Source organism: Mus pahari, chromosome 3 (assembly GCF_900095145.1).
Source record: "Mus pahari chromosome 3, PAHARI_EIJ_v1.1, whole genome shotgun sequence".
In the NCBI taxonomy this organism is placed as follows: Eukaryota; Metazoa; Chordata; class Mammalia; order Rodentia; family Muridae; genus Mus; species Mus pahari.
In genome coordinates, this window is record NC_034592.1 from 70951490 (window position 1) to 70964092 (window position 12603).

The window sequence follows — 12603 nt, forward strand, 5'->3', positions numbered from 1 at the left end:
AATAAACATTGACAGTTCACATTTATCCAAGAGAAATAACTTATATCCACATAGCAAACTATACATAATTGTTCACAGAAGTTTCACTTATAGTAGCTGAGAAAGTGAAAACGAAATTCCCTTAGGTTAGTGAAATATTCAAGTATGGTAGAGGCAACAACATTTGTAAATATAAAAACATTTCACTGAGTTGAAGAAAAGCCAGCCCCGAAGCATCATATAATTTAACCCTTTTGTGAGATGGCTTTCTACTTGCCAGTGATATTGTGACTCGGGAAGAAATGTCTTGCATTTATCAACATGGGGATGGAACATGTCTGGCTGTGGGGCATTTGAACAAATGCACTCTTGTCATAGCATAATTAAAAATAATACAAACATGCTGTTTCCAACATCATTACTGATCATGATGCAGGCCAATCAGCCACATAATATATTACCACTGATAAAAATTAGAGAAGCATTGCCAAGGACATAACTACATCCTTTTTTTTTTTTTTTTTGTCTATGATTTTTTTTTAATTTCAGCATTTACTTAGGAAAAATAAAATCACATGGAAGAGCAGTGCTAAAGAAAGAGCAGTGCAGTAAAACTAGGGACGAGGGACATGTAATTGAAACAATCATAGCTATTTCAAAAATAGCACAAAAATAACATTAGGGTACCTTATGCCTCAGCGTGTGCTACAACCTTGGGTTGTTATCTCCCGGAATTACCAGCAGGTGTCGACTGACTTTGTGTCTGGTAGGAAAAGTGGAAGTGGTTTTGATTTACTGAATGCTAGTAAAGAGGAAAGTTTCCAATACTTCCAGTTTCAAAGGTAATAGGAGGGGAGAAGAGAAAAAACCTGGAGGGGTATCATTGAGGTTGGTCAGAAAACTATCTTAGTGTTAAAAATGTTTCAAAATTTTTACACTTTCTAGGCACAGTAACTCATTTCTAGTTATTCATATTTTTCATTATTAGATAAAAAATAGGTATTTTAAGTAGCACTTTTAAAGTTATAGAAAAAAGTGTGAGGCAAATGAAGATGCCCCAAACCATGTCTCATATAATTGCCTCTAGTGAAGATGTTAAGTGCATATTTTTATAACAATCACTTTACTTTTAAACCCCGTGTTGAACATGAAGTGCTGTGTGAAATGATATTCTGACCATATAAAAGCCCATTAGACTTTTAAGTTTTCCAGCCTCACCTTGGGTGCCAGCAGACTGAAACTTTAAGTGAGCTGATTCAGATGTGTGTTTGTTTTCCAATTAAGATTGAAGCTAAGGATGAGTGAATAAATTAGATCCCACTGAAAACAAAACTTCTCAGTTTTAACATTTGGTTAGCCAATAATTCTTCCTTCATATTGCACTAGCCCTATGCTAAGTCCCATACCAGCTACCTCAACAGAAATCTGCTATAATATACATTCTAATTAAGCTATTTAAAGCAAAAGCCAACCATTGCCTTATTTATTTTTCATGGTTAGCTCACAAATGGTTCTTTCCCTGGTCACTGAATTTATTTTAGTTACCTGGCCCCCAAAAGTATTTACATATTAAATAGTCCATATTTCAACAGAAATTCACCATAAACTACTTGCCCATGTAACAGAGAATTACCAAATTTATAGTTCTTTATATGAGAGTTAATTACCCTGAAAAAATATACCAGTACTCTTCAGCTGTCCTGGTTGTCCAGAAGGTTAGAGACTACACAATATCATCTTGAAGGTAATCCTTATTAAGACACTCACTCATTTAATCCTGCATATGATACATAAGAGTGTTTTCTAAGGACTGGAAATAAATTAGTGTCAACTCCCTGAGGGAATCAGCAGCCCAAGAGATAAGGTCTATAAGGAAATTGTTAACAAATTTTTATTATTATATTTATTAGGCTATAGATGATAAATAAAGGAATAAAGAGATGGGGATAGCTCATTGCTAGAACACTTGTATAGTTCCAGCCTCACACAAAATGACAATATTTATATACAATATGATATTTTTATAACATACATTATAAAATTCAAGCTAATTAAAATATTTACTCTTTGTGTTAGTAAAACATGAGATCTATTCTCTTTAAACAATTTCATGTAAAAAGATAGTTATTATTTATTTATTTTTGTTTTTTAAGAGATTTTTTTTTAATTTATAAAATGAATTTATTCTCTCATGTATTATATCTGGACCACAGTTCTCCTCTCTATTTCACCACACCTCCCCCACTCCTCCCATCTCCTCCCTTCAGAAAAGGTAGGCATTCCAGGGATATCAACCAAACATGGCATATCATGTTGCAATAAAATTAATTACATCCCTTCATATTAAGGCTGAATAAGGTAACCTGGTAAAAGTCCAAGGGTCCCAAAAGCAGAAAAAAGCATCAGAAATAGCCTCTGCTCACTCTGTTAGGCAACCAAGCAAAACAACAAGCCGTACAACTATAATATATTCATAGAGGCCCTAGGATAGATCCATTCAGGTTCCCTGATTATACATTAAATCTCAGTGATTCCCCATGAATCCAGGCTAGTTGATTCTTTGGGTTTTCTTGTGGTGTCTTTGACCCCGTTGCCTCCTGCAATTCTTCATCCACATCTTCACCATAAGTCTCTGAACTCCTTCTAATGTTTGACTGTGGGACTTTGCTTCTGTTTCCATCAGTTGCTGGATAAAGCCATTCTGATGACAATTGGATTATCTAACAAACTATGTGTATAATAATGAATCTTTGGGCATCATTTTATCTATCTATCTATCTATCTATCTATCTATCTATCTATCTATCTATCTATCTATCTATCTATCATCTATCATCTCTATCTATCTATCTATCTATCTATCTATCTATCTATCTATCTATCTATCTATCTATCTATCTATCTATCTATTGCTAGTTGTATTTGGTGCCAGTGGACTGGGGGCAGGTGGGACAGAAACAGGAAGGTTCATGTGGGGAAAGGATGGAGGCAGAGAGTACTGAGAGAGACAACTGGAATTGGGGGGCAATTTGTGGATGAGCAAGAAACCTAGTGCAATGGAAACTCCCAGGAATCTATTAGAGTGACCCTAGCTAAGACTCCTAGTAATGGGGGAAAAAGATCCTGAACTAGTCATTTCCTATAACCAGGAAAATCTTCCAATAGAGGGTTTGGTGCACCAACATGAACCTTCAGCTAACAATTTTTCCTGTAAGCATGATGTACTGGGATAAAGGTGACACAGAATTTGTGGGAATGGACAACCAATGACAAGTCCAGCTTGAGACTCATGCCTGTAGTCCACTCCTGACACTGTCTGGAGGACCAGAAACGAGAAACTGATGTCACAGACACAGGGTTTCTTATCAAATAATATTATTAACTAGAATTATCCTGCTGTACAAAAAAATCTATAGAATGTAGCAGAATTAATTTTGAGGGGAAAATCATATTGGAGACTGAGTCAAATTCAAGGGTGTAGAATAAAACTCTTATCTCTAACATGCAAGACATGCATTTTTCTTTCTATAGATTTACTTCTATAATAAAGACTATATTAGTTAATTTAAGTGTACAGCAACAATTATTGAATGTGGAGAAGGCTGAGAGGACAAGAAGATTTGGGAGGTGAGATATTAAAACACAGATGAATAGGAACAGTATGTCCTAATTTTCTTTACTTTGTAGTAACTTAGCAATTGATGCATTTAAAGTTTGTATAACTTTCTGTTGTCCTTCACTGTGCAAAGGATTTATTTTCCTGAGAGAAATCAAACCTCTGTAAAGTAGAATAATTGAGTATGATAGAATCACTAACTCACTTGAATATGAGCAGTCAAGAGAGAGACTCTTGCAAGAGCAAAGAAGATGATATGTTGTGTGTAATTATGTGATGTACACAAAGAAGGAAGCACATTTTCATGTTTGGAGAATGAGAACACTTATGACCTCTTCAGGGTACCTTGAAAGAGATTAACCATCACCTCGTCATTTAACTGATAGCAGTGTTTGGCTTAACCCTCTGACATGTTCTCTCCTTATGATCTTCAAAGCTATTTTGTATTAGAAATCAGATGAAAATGTTCTTACTCAAAATCCATAGATATTATGATCAGAATGAAACTTGAACCTGTTCAGTCTGCTAAGCACCCAAGTCCCATAGGCCACCTTTACCCCCACAATTCTCAGGCCAAATCCGAGACATACATGCCACAAGGCCAGGGTAGTAAGTCTCTGGATTCTATCACACTGGTCTTTTCTGAGACTTAAGTATTCCTCTGTCTATATCCTAAGATCCTAGTAAAACTGGTATCTCTGAAAACAAAAGCATCTCCTTGCTAGATGTCTGTTTCGGTTCTTCTCTGCTGGATTGGGCGATAGTCAATGCTACCTACTGGGTGCCATGGTTTATGATTGCTACGCCATCATCTCTAATCCACTGCTTTATGCTCAAGCTATGTCAAGGAGGTTGTACATCTATTTACTTGTATATTCCTATAAGGAGGATTTGTCAATACAATAAATATTATTAACAAGCAGCACATTCACGTTGAGCATTTATGATGACAGTGTGTTTGATGATTTTTTTTTTCTGTGATGTCTCGTGAGGTTGGCACGTGATGTTAAGGAGAGTTACAAGTCTGCTCTGTACTTCCTTCTAGCATGTAATGTCATTACTCTTACCCTGTTCATCTTGGCTTTCTAGCTCTTCATCATTGCTGCCATTTTGAGGAGCCAATCCACTAAGAGTATTTCCAGGTTTCTTTCCCACTTGCTTCTCACACCTTATCTCTGCGACCTTATACTATGACTTCATTCTCCACATATACTCTTGCCCAAGTTCCAGATACTCCCTAAAGAGGGACAGACTGGTGTCTACCTTTTATACTCTTTTATTTCCCATGCTGGATACCATTGACTACATACTAAGGAATAAAGATGTACAGGAAGCTCAGAGAAAACTCTTCAAGTTAGCTCATTCTGAAGTTTAAGGTGACATACGCTGAGCAAGACAGGAGTGATTACAAACTATTTGTAAAGGTGCTGAGAATTTATAGGTAAAAATTTTATTGTTTGAAACTCAACAGAAACTGTTTCATTAGTTTACATGTTTTAGGTAGTAGTGTGAATTTTTTATTTTTTAGTGTAATAAGTTTTAGGCTTTCTTGTTATGCTTTCATGCACAATGTACTTTACTCTCATTCAGTTTGTATTAGTTGAGTAATTGAACTATAGTCTACTATTGACAATTAATTATATTATTAGTTTGTATTAGTTGAGTAATTGAACTGTATTCTACTATTGACATTAATTATATTATTAATACAGTTTTAAAATGCAAATCTTTAATTGGATGTGAAAGAGGAAAGCCCATTATATTTCCTTAATGGATTGATGTTTAACTTATTCTCTCTCCTAAAACTGACCCAATTCTTGTCCTTGTACTACAAGTATTGTAGATATGTGACAGAAATACATTATGAATTATTAACGTATGTATAACAACCTTTTAATTCTAATAGGTACTGAAAGGGATTCCGCATTGAACAAAAGATGTGTAATGTTAAAATTGGTTTTAGGGAAGGAAGACGATAATTATATATGGGAGAACAACTACACACAAATCAAAAAATCAGAAACTTGGAGCTAATTCACCTGGTGTAATGTCTGCCACTATTGATCCCTTTTAAATTCTACCAAATTTATAAAGGTGTGCTCATTTTATCATTTGCAATAATAAAATCTAATCTCAGACTTAGAAATTTAATAACTACACCTATCATGTACTAAATATCAAAGTACACATTTCTTTTCAAAGTGCCTGTAACAATAATACATGGGTCGAGTCTAGAGCATTATTTTACTGATCTGAACATATATGTGTACATTGCCTGTAGAGATAAGCATTGATACACACTGTCCTAAAACACCATCTGTTAGAATTGCAAGTAAATAAATAACTAAATAACATGTATTTTGATCCACTGCAACTTAGATATGAAAAGAATTACAGCAAGTCCTTAAAGGACAGTAGAGATTTTATTTCTGATGGAATTCACTAGAGGGTTAAGGCATTGAGTTTACATGAAGGTTTAAGGAATTTAGCTGATAGCCAGGGGTACCAACTATTTGATCCTCTATGCTTTCTGGCAGCATCATAAACAGCTTTGTTAGGGTTGGAAATATGCTGACAGTACCCCTGATTTGGCCAGGCATTTGAGACAAGCTGGCAGCTGCTGGATCTGGCTAAAGAATCTTGATAGTTCATTTTATCTTAAAATTGTTTTTCCCCTAATTGAACCATTTTAATATGCAACCTGACTGATGGTCCTGCAAAGTATCTACTCACCCTGGGAGATTACACGATAGTTAGGGTGATAAACAACCAAGAGAACGCATATTTTTCATAGATTACAAAGTGTTTTATTGATATTTTTACCTGCATCTCATGATATTGACAACTCCTAAATACTTTTTCTGATACTACATTTGATATAAAAGATATATGATGTACAAAGAGTGCTTTCACATCGTACATTTATGCTTTATTAAGGAATTTATTGGAGCTATCACTGTATTAAAGTAAAACCCCACAGTCTTGCCTACCCAAGAATCTTAGCAGTCCAAAACTACTTTTAAGTGAACAACAATGGCTTGACCAACTTAAATTTAAACTATGTTCTTTGAAAGTGTAATTTTATTTTCCTTAAATTCTTTAAAAATTAACTAAGCTGACTTTTATGAAAAACTAAGAGACAAAATATATTATGTGCATTAAGTGTTCAAGCACATAAACTGTAGGTGTTGAATGAATTATATTACACATATAATTCAAAATTAATAAGTAAAAGTCATTCGCTCATCATTTCATCATTCAAAGGATCACTTATTCAATTTAAGTGAAATGCATAAATGTGAGAGCACACTGAGTTATTGGGAGAGTAAGTTAACAACACTTAGCCAAAAGTGATCATCTTCATGTGTGTGGTCGTATTTTCTGTGTTGCTTTTCTGAAGGCATCTTTGACATCTTTGTTTCTTAGGCTATAGATGAGAGGGTTGAGCAATGGGTTGACTACAGTGTAGAAGAGGGCAGCCACTTTGTCCTTTTCTAGAGAGTATGTTGAACTAGGCCTTGAATACATGAACAGCAAGGAACCATAGAAGAGCATGACAGAGACCAGGTGAGAGGCACAGGTAGAGAAAGCCTTACGTCTTCCTGAGGCTGAGCGGATCCTCAAGATAGCCAGCAGGATGTTGAAGTAGGAAACGAGGATGGCAAGAATGCTGGAGAGCACCGTGAATCCCACCACACCCAGGAGGACTTTTTCATAGACATGGGTATCTGTACAGGACATTTTTACCAAGGGTGGTGCATCACAGAAAAAGTGGTCAATAATATTTTTACCACAGAAAGTTAGCCGGAAGGTGTTTGCAGTATGAGCTATGGCATTCAAAAAACCCCCTATGTAACACCCAGCTACTAGTCCAGTACAGAGAGAAGATGACATGATGCTTGAATAGACCAATGGACTACAAATTGCAGAATGTCGGTCATAAGCCATGGCTGCCAGCAGGTAACACTCAGTGTAGGCTACAACACAGGAGAAGAACAGCTGAGCTCCACATCCGGCCAAGGAAATGCGTTTGTCTTCTGAGATACAAGTGGCCAATATTTTGGGGGTATATACAGAAGTATACCAGAAATCCAAAAATGACAGATTGCTAATGAAAAAGTACATAGGTGTATGCAGTCTAGAATCAATACGGATTAAGACAACCAGCATCATGTTCCCTGACAGTGTCAACAAATAGATGGTTAGAAATATTCCAAATAGAGTTAGCTGCCAGCGGGGGTTTGCTGAGAAGCCCACAAGGATGAATTCAGTCAGGATGGTACGATTGTCCAACTCCATGTTAACAGAGGAAAACCTGGTCATCAATAAACATCAAATAATGATAGCAAACATTTCATGTAACTCATGAAATACCAGAAAGCCTATAAGATTTTATTTATTATCCTGAATTATAAAACTTTAGTATGTGACTTTAAAATATTATAACAAATGTGGTAAAAATGACTTTTAAATTAGAAATTTTACATAGTAGCTTTAATGCAGGGCATGGAATAGGTGAGAGAAATAACATAGAATTTTTCAATAAACAACTGGCATTTCCCCCCAATTATGTAAAAAATATAGGTATAAAAATGCCCAGAAAAAAGTTTGGTCATTTGTCATCATTCATAATATGCCACATGCCTATACACGGGAGATTGAGACAAGAGGATCCTAAATTCACATTCATCTTATGCTTTCATAGTATCTCTAACAGAAAGTTCACACACACACACACACACACACACACACCTTTAATATGTTTCCATAATTAATTAAAAATTTCTCATGTGCCAAGAATTATACTTCATATGCATTATTCATCTGCTCATGTAACACTGAAAAGAACACACTCATTATTGATCATATAGCAGGTACTGTATTGAACTCTATGATTAATTTAATTTACAGAATTCACATATTATTTGCATAGCTCAAGTGACATTGCATATTTCATGATATAATTTATGAAGCTTAAGTGTGTACAATGTATTTAATCAGTCATACAGCCAAGTAAGAATGTGTGTTAAGGAACTAGATGAGACTTAGAAACTCTCTCTCCTCTCCCTCCCCCACCCCCCGCTCTCTCTCTGTATATATACATATATATGTATATATATGTGTGTATATATTTCATACCAGTATGCTATTGTGCCATAAACTACAGACAACTCTAATATTTATTTCAAACACTAGAAAAATATTTCACACATTCTCTCATCAAAGAGTAATTAATGGGACTAGTGGGGCGATTCATCAGGTGAACACTCTTGCAGCCAAGATCAACAATCTCAGTTTGCTTCTCAGAACCTACATGGTAGGAGGAGAAACGTGATTCATATTCAAGTTGTCCTCTGACTTGCACACTTCACACACACACAAACACACACACACACACACACAAACTGTAGTAACAACTAAATGAGATGAAAATCAAAGAAAATATTAGTGTTTGAGGATAATGTTGTATTCAATCCAGTTATAATATTCTATATTGTATTTAAATGTCAGAGAGTACTATATGAATTTGCACAGATTTTTAATGTTTTGGGGGTGTCTGTAAAAAGTAATTTAAATTTTAAATAGTGAGAAGTGGAATTAAGAGAGAGTGACAGGAAGTCTGGCAAGCCTAAAGGAACAATGGGAGGGAGAGAGGACGGAAGGAAAGAAGGAAAGAAGGATAAAAGGAAGGAAGGGCAAAGTGACCCATGGAAAAAGAAAAGAAAGGGAAGAAAGTCATATTTTCAAAGATTTTGTATGTCTTATAGTGATTATATATTTCACCCATATTTCTGAAGATAATATCAAGTCAGAATTATTTTATAAATCAAAACCATGTACTATTCACTTTATTCCGTGATATGAGAGACATAAATATCTGTCAGGATTTTCTTATGTAGTAGATACTAAACACCAGGAAAAACTTTTCTTTCGTTTAGCTTATAAGAGACTGAGGAACAATGAAGCATGAACTTAGAATGCTGTTGTCTCCAACATGCTAAGAATTCTTTAAAACACAATCAAAATTGGAGCCATAATAAAGAGTAGATTTTTATCTCCAGCTGTTCATGCAGAGTGACAATCCAGAAACAAACTGAAGTTTTTGATGCATTTCAATTTTCAAAATGCTCACTTTTGAGCAAAGCCAGATAATATCATCACTAGAAGTTTGCACTTAAGACTTTTTCCCTCTTAATCAGGAGGCAAGGAACTTACTATTGTTTCACTAAGCATAGAATTTAACTGAGGTACTGTGGTCAGCACAGCTTGAAGATGTAAAGCTGTTGACTTCTATCACTTCTGCTATACTATATATACATTGCTTTCGTTAACATATAGGGTGCAAGAACTTTAATCCTACCCTTGATGTTCTGTAAGCAGACTGTAATTTACCTTGAGACTATCACTCTCACTAGTCCTATCTTATTTTGTAACTCAGCATCCTAGATACTCACATCTGATTTGTTCATAACGTTTAACATGGTATAGATGTTTCAGAGGGTCCTGTTTTCTTTGTTTTGCTCCCATGCTGTGTTGTTTTGGACATTCCCTAATTATAGGGCTTTATCTTGGAACACTTCCTATAACCTCTAAGTCTACTTAACCCCTTTCTTTTCTTTTCTTTTTTTTCTCTCAAATATAACATCTGTGTGCAGGATCAAAGGACTTTTAGCAGTGTGTTTCCTGTTCCTGCAACACTAGTTGATGGACATCTTTATGGTTAATATACTAGTCTCTTTAAGGCCATTGAAAATGCCTTTATCTGGTTATGACCCATCATTAATCACTTAAAAACAACATTCCTTACTTCCTACCAATAACTGTCATCCTTATGACTCCACTGAGCTCCTACTGTGTTAATCACTGTTGAAATCATCTCATTTAACAACCCTTATTTGTTTTTAATGTATTAATTGCTAATTTCTCCTCACTGAAATTCAATTTCATTGGGCAAAATCTTTTTCTGCTAATTCCTGCTATATTGTGGCATTGAGAATTTTTGTGTGATAAACAAATACATATATGATCATATATTTTTGAACTTTTATTTACTAAATGATTGCATACTTCCAAAAGAACTTCAACTATGCTTATTTAAATTCAGAATAGTATTATCATTAAATGTTGGACAACAAAAAATTTCCTCAAGAGTAGCATACTATATCATAGCAATAAGGAAGACTGAATAAAAGAAAATTCATTCCAAGAATCTCAAATCCATTCTGAATCTGAAAAAAAAATTCCTGATTATACATGGTCATTAAAATACAATGCACACAAAATGCCAGAATAAAACATGATATGGCACACAGACAGGATGACTTTTTAAAATGCATTACCTGTGTATTTGCCCTGTTTCACGTTGTTTTAATAAAGTAAGAAAACGAACTGTTTAATTATATTTCTTTGGTTTCTAAAAATCAGTTCTAAGAAGGGGAAGAAACACATACCACTTGTCCAACTTCACAGAGTACCAGAAACAATGGAGCTGAAAGCAGTGCACACATTCTAATGTTTCACTGTGTAATTACATACATGATGCTTCAGTACAAATATCAGACATGTAGTCAAATTGTATAATAAGAACAAACAATAGAATATTAATTAAAGTGTTTATGCTTACATATGTATCTTCTGTGTGTGTGTGTGTGTGTGTGTGTGCATGCATGTGTGTGTGTGTGTATACATTTATATTTATGTCTAGCATAGCAGTGATCTTTGGGTGGCCAAGTCAAAATCTATATAATATTTTCTTTTTTATTGTAGCTGAGGTTCCAGCTAAAGAATAATGCGTAGGTTTCCCTCATTCCAGGTACTTACTCTTTGTCTGCAAAGCCAGTTCTTGGAAGAGACACAGTTTACTTTCTTTTGGTATTTTGGCGTGTCTTTGTTTGACCCAATATATATATTATTTCTTCACTTGTCCATTGAGACTTCTACATAGCAACCAGAAATATATACTTCATTCTCCAAAGACACAATTAGAGTTCACTTGGAGTTTGGGGATGATGTATCATTTAGGGTATAATCAAAGGAGTCATGCTATATTAAAAGTTGAGTATATGCAACTAAGTCACAATGTAAGCATAAAATATTGGATGATATTTTTGTTTCCCAAACTATGCTATACAGAACTTCTAGAATATACCATTGTTCTAATTTGTTGTTGCCATGTTCTTTTCTCTGAGTACAGACTACCATCCATCCCTCTGTAGCCTTAGAAGTTGACTAATGTCTCCTACAATTAATATATTGAATCTATGACTTCCAGTGCCCCATAATACAATTTATTATGAGACACAGCCTTTTCTTTAGGTTGATGGTAAGATCAAAAGAGGTAATGAATGGACCCTCACTCTAAATTTTGATATACAAAGAGACATGTGTAAACAGAGAGGTCACTTATAAACATAGAATAGAAGAGCCAACTTCAAGGTAGGTAAAGAGACATCAGAAGAAATCAGTTCTTCCAAGATCTTGAACTTGGATTGTATTCTGAGAGAAATTCTGAGAGAAATTCTGAAAGAAAATGCATGCTTAGTTTGCCTAGTGTTTTATGTTTCTTTATGGAGTTCCTTGCATGTTAATATATTTGATTATTCATATGGTGGTAAATGTCATGCTTTATATGCCAAAAAATCCTCTCAAATGTTATTCCACAATACATTTTCTCTAGATTTTAAAACAAGCATATTAAACATATTATAGTTTATATGGAGAGAGAGAGAGAGAGAGAGAGAGAGAGAGAGAGAGAGAGAGAGAGAGAGAGAGAGAGAGAGAGAGAGAGAGAGAGAGAGAGAGAGAGAGAGAGATCACCAAAAACAAAATGTGGTCCTTAGATTTCATCATATTTTCTGGAGTAACTGAAGAAACTGGAAAGTAAAATGGTATTGTTGCAGGGTTGGGGAGCTATTTCTAGAGGAATAGAAGGACACACATGATCAATCTGAAGAAAGAAATTGAAAAAAGGTGGGAAAATGAGAGGGAGATAAAAAACAGAAGGAAAG

The 12603-nt window shown here is 34.8% G+C and overlaps 1 protein-coding gene across 1 annotated transcript; it reads right to left on the minus strand.

Moving 5' to 3' along the window:
- Window positions 1-6955: 6955 nt before the first annotated feature.
- On the minus strand, window positions 6956-11442 carry LOC110319466 (olfactory receptor 9G4). The gene is made up of 2 exons (XM_021194963.1): window positions 11417-11442; window positions 6956-7910 (listed from the first exon to the last, which is right to left on the minus strand). The coding sequence occupies exon 2, from the start codon at window positions 7892-7894 to the stop codon at window positions 6956-6958; it is 939 nt and encodes a 312-aa protein (XP_021050622.1). The 5' UTR covers window positions 7895-7910; window positions 11417-11442.
- Window positions 11443-12603: the final 1161 nt, after the last annotated feature.